At 45.6% G+C, this 7,036-nt stretch overlaps 1 protein-coding gene across 1 annotated transcript; it reads left to right on the top strand.

The window, feature by feature from the left end:
* The first annotated feature begins 317 nt into the window (after positions 1-317).
* LOC138909952 (uncharacterized) lies at positions 318-1,415 on the top strand. The gene is made up of 2 exons (XM_070201171.1): positions 318-399; positions 526-1,415. The coding sequence occupies exons 1-2, from the start codon at positions 318-320 to the stop codon at positions 1,413-1,415; spliced, it is 972 nt and encodes a 323-aa protein (XP_070057272.1).
* The last annotated feature ends 5,621 nt before the right edge of the window (positions 1,416-7,036 follow it).

The following is a 7,036-nucleotide window of genomic DNA, read 5'->3' as shown; positions in this document are numbered from 1 at the left end:
CGGCGTGCCAAGCAGGGCTGAGCCCGATCCTCCCCGGGAAGTCACCCGCATGGGATGAATCGGTCGTAGATAGGTCAATTGAATGTGAATCGGGGGATAGCTCTGAAGTTATAAAGATTCTTGAGTAGCTGACAAAAGAAATAGAATCAGGGGAGAGGAAGATCGAGGCTAACGACAAAAAGGTAGAAACTTATAATTCCAGGGTAGACCAAATCCCAGGAGCACCTCCGATATTGAAGGGCCTGGATTCCAGGAAGTTCATACAAAAACCCTTTCCTCCGAGTGCGGCTCCGAAGCCAATCCCAAAAATATTTCGCATGCCTGAGATTCCTAAGTACAATGGAACGACTGACCCAAACGAGCATGCCACCTCTTACACATGTGCAATTAAAGGGAATGGTCTAAGGGATGACAAAATCGAATCTGTGTTACTAAAGAAATTCGTGGAGACCCTGTCAAAGGGAGTTATGATATGGTACCACAATTTACTACCTAACTCTATTGATTCTTTTGTTATGCTTGCAGATTCTTTCGTAAAGGCACACGCCGAAGCCATCAAGGTCGAAACTAGGAAATCAGACCTTTTTAAGGTAAGACAGAAGGACAATGAAATGCTTAGAGAATTCATGTCTCGATTCCAGATGGAACGGATGGACCAACCATCGGTCGCCGACGATTGGGCAGTTCAAGCTTTCACCCAAGGACTCAATGTTCGAAGCTCGGTGACTTCACAGCAGTTTAAGCAAAATTTGATAGAATACCCGGTTGTCACGGTCGAAGATGACCAACTCGGGGCTCCTTCCGGGTCCGTTTATCCTATCAGACTCGTTGACAGAATTAAGAGGGATATCGACCGAGAACCAAGGTCGAACAGGGATCGATACCAGCCGTATAATGAAGATCGTAGGGGCAACGAACCTGATTGCAACCCTGTACGAGGTGAAAGGAGAAATGATCGATGCCGGATCTCTCGAGGGCTCATGAGCAAGAATGGTTTCGACAGGCATACCGGACCTAAAGAAGCACCACGATTGTCAGAATATAACTTCAATGTCGATGCATCCACCATCGTATCGGCCACCGGACGCATCAAACATACTAAATGGCCTCGACCTTTACTAATCGATCCTACACAAAGGGAACCCAACCAAATATGCAAATATCATGGCATACATGGCCACATAACGGAGGACTGTCGACAATTGAGAGAAGAAGTAGACCGGTTATTCAACAACGGGCATCTTCGAGAATTTCTAAGCGACAGAGCTAAGAATCATTTTAGAAACAAGGATTCCAATAAACAGAATGAACAAGACGAGCCCCAACACATCATTCATATGATAATCGGAGGGGTCAATGTTCCTCAAGGTCTGATGATAAAGCGCACCAAAGTATCAATCACAAGGAAAAAATGAACTCGAGATTACATACCAGAAGGAACTTTATCTTTCAACGACGAGGACGCAGAAGGAATCATACAACCCCACAATGATGCACTGGTAATTTCTGTACTCATGAATAAAACTCGAGTTAAACCTGTGTTGATTGATCTAGGTAGTTCGGCCAACATCATTCGATTGAGGGTCATAGAATAACTCGGCCTACAGGACAAAATCGTGCCTGCGGCCCGAGTGCTAAACGGATTCAACATGGCTTGCGAAACTACTAAGGGAGATATAACGTTGCCGGTAAACGTAGTCGGTGCCACTCAGGAGACCAAGTTTTATGTGATCAAAGGAGGCATGAGGTACAATTCCCTGTTCGGGAGATCATGGATCCACAACATGAGGGTTGTACCCTCGACCCTTTACCAGGTATTAAAATTTCCGACACCACAAGGGATAAAGACGGTTTATGGGGAGCAACCCGCCGCAAAGGAGATGTTTGCCATCGATGAAGTAATTCTGATATCAACAATCTCATCAATGAAGGACTCAGGTTCGAAAGCGAAACAGGAAGCCAAATAGCAATCATCGATGCCAGCCTCGACCCAATCGGACAAGCAAGGATTGACGAAGACGACGATTACAGGGTTCCTCGATCCTTTATTGCTCCCGATGATTCCGATGCTACTAAATCGACGGTCGAAGAGCTGGGGCAAGTCATACTAATCGAACATCTGCCCGAACGAAAGATATACCTGGGTACGGGATTAACTCCCGAGCTCAGGAAAAAACCTATCCAATTTCTTATAGCTAACTTGGATTGTTTCGCTTGGTCCCATCTCGATATAACAGGAATCCCACCGAAAATCACCACCCATAAAATAAGCTTGGACCCAAAGTTCCATCCGGTAAAGCAGAAAAGAAGACCCCAGTCCGAGATCAAGCATGCCTTCATAAAAGATGAGGTAACCAAACTTCTTAAAATAGGGTCCGTCCGTAAAGTAAAATACCCCGAATGGTTAGCAAACGTAGTGGTTGTCCCTAAAAAAGGAAAAAAACTTAGAATATGTGTAGATTATAAAGATCTAAATAAAGAATGCCTCAAGGATTCTTTTCCTTGGCCTAATATCGATCGCATGATCGATGCCACGGACGACCACGAGATCCTCAGTTTTCTCGATGCCTATTCCAGGTACAGTCAAATACAGATGAACCCGGATGATCAGGAGAAGACCTCGTTTGTCACTTAATATGGAACCTACTGCTATAACATAATGCCGTTTGGATTAAAAAATGTCGGTGCCACGTACCAACACCTTGTAAACCGGATGTTCGAAGAACAAATAGGGAAATTTATGAAAGTTTACATTGATGATATGTTAGTTAAGTCCCTGCGAGCAGAGAACCATTTGAAGAATTTGCAGGAAACCTTCAATATATTGACGAAATACAACATGAAGCTGAACTCGGAAAAATGCGCGTTCGGGTCGGGTCAGGCAAATTTCTCGGATTTATGGTATCCAACCGAGGAATCGAGATCAACCCCGACAAGATCAAACCTATCGAGGACATCACGGTAATAGATAACGTAAAGGCCGTACAAAAGTTAACTGGGCGCATAGCCACCCTGGGACGTTTTATCTCGAGGTCCTCCGATAAGAGCCATCGATTCTTCTCGTTGCTGAAGAAGAAAAATAACTTCACATGGATCCCGGAATGCCAGTAGGCCTTGGAAGAGCTTAAACGTTACTTATCGAGTCCACCGCTGCTTCACACGCCAAGGGCAGACGAACAGATATACTTATATTTGGCAATATCAAAGATAGCGGTAAGTGGAGTCATGGTCCGGAAAGAACGAGGTACGCAATTTCCAATTTATTACATTAGCCGGATCTTGGGTGAGGCCGAAACTATGTATCCCACCTAGAAAAGTTGGCTTTCGCTTTGATAAGCGACTCTAGGAAACTAAAACCGTACTTCCAATGTCACCCCATATGTCAGGGACCAGGAGACACCGAGTATGTCCTGAGGGAAGTTCACGAGGGCATCTACGAAAATCATTCCGGTGCCAAATCATTTTTATTTCAGACTAACACTTGCAGATGGTCAACAAGAAACGATGATGGATTTTTTGGCGAACGACACGAAGTCTTTAGGTCTGAAAGTACGTGTTGTACTCTTTTTCCCTTAGACCAGTTTTGTCCCAAATGAGTTTTTCGGAGAGGTTTTTAACGAGGCAACAATGAATCGTGCTAACTTAGAATCAAGCCTGATTACGAATCGGCACCGAAGATCAGCTCAACAATATCAGAGGTTCCTTTGCAATCAACCTCGAATACTGGGGGGCTAACCTTGGATATGCATTGTATTCGAATATCAACTCTAGCGAGGAAAATACTTCATTAAGGGAGGGTCTCGATAGAAAGGGTTTATTGTAAGGGCCAAACGGTCAAAACGAATCGTGCCCATGTAGATTGCTCAAGCCCCGGCATAAAATATGTACGCATATATGATTGTTTCAATCGAGAATAAAGAGAAGTACTTTCCTTGCAATCATCTTATGTTTTAAATTTTTTTTTGTTTTTTTTCCTCTTTGCATCCCCTTAAAGAGCTTCGTACTTTCGAAAATAATAAGCCTAAGGGCAATACATAACCAGAATGCGAATAACCACCCCCTCACTCGAAGACTGCCGTCCAACTCAAATAGCCCAAGTGAGCCGAAAGGGGAAGAAAAGCCTATATATATATATATATATATATATATATATATATATATATATATATATATAAAGGCCAGATTGGCCTAACACAAAGATTTACAAAGCAAAAATGTAAAGGCCTAAGTGGCCTGGTCTTCATCGGGGGTAACATCTCCATCCTCGGAATCTTCCCCATCTTCGGATTCGCTTAAGCCGTCGGAGTCTTCCTCAGGAAAGGCCAGCTTCCGGGCCCTGTTTTCCTCTGCTTTGGTGTTCTCGATTTTAGCCATCACATCGAAGCCCTGAGCATGAACTCTCTCGAGGGCTTGCCTTCGAGCTTGCCATTTTTCATGATCCATCATGCTCTTAGCTTTTGCCTAAATGGCCTCGACATCGACCTTAAATTGGGCCACTTTGGTATCAGCTTTGGTGTTGGCCACGACCACCTCAGATCTGGCCACTTCAAGTTCGCTAGCCAAGTTTGCCTTATCAGAAATAGCCAAGTCTATTCGAGATTGAAGCTCCTTGATTATCTAGACCTGCACCGAGACCTTCTCTTTTGCAGCTTGGAGCTAGGTCTCGGCCGACTCCAGTTGTGTTTGGACGGTTTCCTTTTGCGAGGCTAAGATGTCCATATTCTTCTTGAATTCTTCAGCCTCGGCATGTATTGTATCTACATGCTTCTGAAGCTCCCCGATCTATTCGAGCCTCTGACGAACCTGCAGGATCAGATCGTTAGTTACTATCTCCAATTCATCTTCACTATCGTGAAGCACTCAGAATACCTGCTCGGCCATCTCGGCATGCTCGTCTTGAGTCATTACTAAATCGGCCTGAAGCTTCTCACTGAGAAGCTTGTAGGTGTCACTTTTCTCAGTGAGGTCTCGAACCTCGGCTTCATGATGAGTCAATTCCTCCCGATATCGGAGGAAAGCCTCGTGATGCAGCATCGAAGCCTACAAGCATAAGGGAAGAAGATGTTGTGGTTATTTACAACTTTAAAATTTATAATGTATGATAAAGAAAAGGCACGCCAAATTTACCCGATTTAATGCTTGTCGGGCTTCATTGAATAGACCAGTGGCACTCGACGACAATTCCTTCCTTTGTACCGGCAGGTCATCGAGCCCGGTGACGTCTTCCAAATCAGCAGACTCAGCCCCATCCAAGAAACCATGGATATCGGTCACCTCCCGAGGACTCAACATTCCGGCCTCACGGATCATGGCATCCGAAATCTGAGGAGACCCGCTGAGGTCGACCGCTCCAAGTTCATCTCTTTGGGCGCCTTCCCCACTCTCTCTCTCGACCCCCTTAGCTTCGGGCGGAATGGGCTCGACCCTTTCTGGCTCGGAAGCTTCAACCAGAGCTCCATCACCGACCTTCTCATGTCAGGATGCTTTAACTTCAGCGCTCGCCGGCTCGAGGTCTTCTTGTACGGTGACATCGGTCCACATATGGGCCACTAATTCGGAATTATCTTCCTCGTCTTCTTCAGACTCGTCCCTTAATCGGCGGATTGAATTCGAAGACATAGCACCGGTGTTCCCCCGGGCTTGCGAGATTTCCTCGGCGATTTTTTCTTTTTCGAGCCCGGTGAATCGGAGCCCCTTTGCTCTTATTCTCTTTGGTCTGCTTTGGAGCAGGAGGGTGGGGAAAGACTTCTTCGTTACCAGATGGGGGCCTAACTTTAATATCCTTTCCGAGGCCTACAAAGGAAAAAGATGAGTAAGCTCGAGTAAAATCCCGAACGATTACCGTTCTAAGGAAGATACCATGATTGCGGGCCTCTCATTGACCCTTCAACAACTCCATCCAAGCACGCTCTGAGTACGGCCTCTGTAACACCAGGCCTTCGACCCATTTTTTAAGTTTTGGAATTGGGTCCGGCATCTGGGCCACAACTGCGACACCAAAAAATGTCAATGAAGAAAGAAATAAGAAGAAAAGCGATGAGATAAAACCTTCAAAGCAAAGTACTGCTTATGTTTCATGTTCCATTCCTCGGGAAATGGCATATCTTCAGCAAGGATCAGGTCTGAAGTCCTTACTCGAACAAATCGGCCCATCTAACCTCGGTTCCGACCTTCATCTATACTCGAGAACAGAGCCTTCTGGCTCGGCGAGCAAGCTTGATCAGCCCCCCTCGATAGAGTCGGGGACTGTAGAGGCGCATAAGGTGGTCGAGGGTAAAGGGACATCCTTCCATTTTGTTTACAAAACATCGGAGGAGAATCACTATTCTCCGGAATGAGGGGTGGATCTGGCCGAGGGTCACATCATACCTCTTGCAAAAGGCAATGATGATGGGGTCTAAGGGACGCAACGTAAAGGGGTAAGTGTAAACACTTAGAAACCCCTCCACGTGGGTAGTGATCGATTCCTCGGGCGAAGGAACCACCACATGCTTATTGACCTAGTTGCAGTCCTATTTAACCCTAGCGAGGAGTTTTTCGGTGATTGTGCATATGTACCTCGAGACCGGCTCACATCGGCCCGTTACCAAGGAGGTCTTTTCGAACCTAAAATCAGTAACAGTCGGGCACCCTGCCGGAATGAATTCCTCAGGTTGAGGTTCCGCCGCAGCCTCACCGCCGACGGGCCGTGATGAAGAAGCAGCTTCTTTCTGCGGTACGGTCTTAGAAGTTTTCGCCATTAAAGAACAGGAAAAAAGAGAATTAAGATAGTATACGGATTGATGAGAACTCAAGAAATTTGGGTGCAAAAGTTGTAAAGCAAAGGGAGTTTTGAACAAAAGGCAAGAGTAGGAAGAGCTTTGAATGTAAAAGTTTGAATGAGAAAAATCTAGGGTACTTATTGCTTGCTGGTGACGGTTCAAAACCAGTAGTGGTCGACCAGCGACTGACAAGCATTTAATACCTTGATAACTGGACCGACGGGACATTTTGAGTTGTTGCTTATGTCATGATCGGGTATACCAGTGGCGTTCGT

This window comes from Nicotiana tomentosiformis, chromosome 1, assembly GCF_000390325.3.
Source record: "Nicotiana tomentosiformis chromosome 1, ASM39032v3, whole genome shotgun sequence".
NCBI classification, from domain to species: domain Eukaryota; kingdom Viridiplantae; phylum Streptophyta; class Magnoliopsida; order Solanales; family Solanaceae; genus Nicotiana; species Nicotiana tomentosiformis.
This window is presented reverse-complemented; position numbering and strand designations above follow the sequence as displayed.

Bases quoted from the DNA above. Each gene is read 5' to 3' on its own strand.
- LOC138909952 (XM_070201171.1), top strand. From the start codon at position 318: ATGCCTGAGATTCCTAAGTACAATGGAACGACTGACCCAAACGAGCAT. The intron at 400-525 runs GTCTAAGGGATG...TTATGCTTGCAG, and splicing joins ATGTGCAATTAAAGGGAATG to ATTCTTTCGTAAAGGCACAC.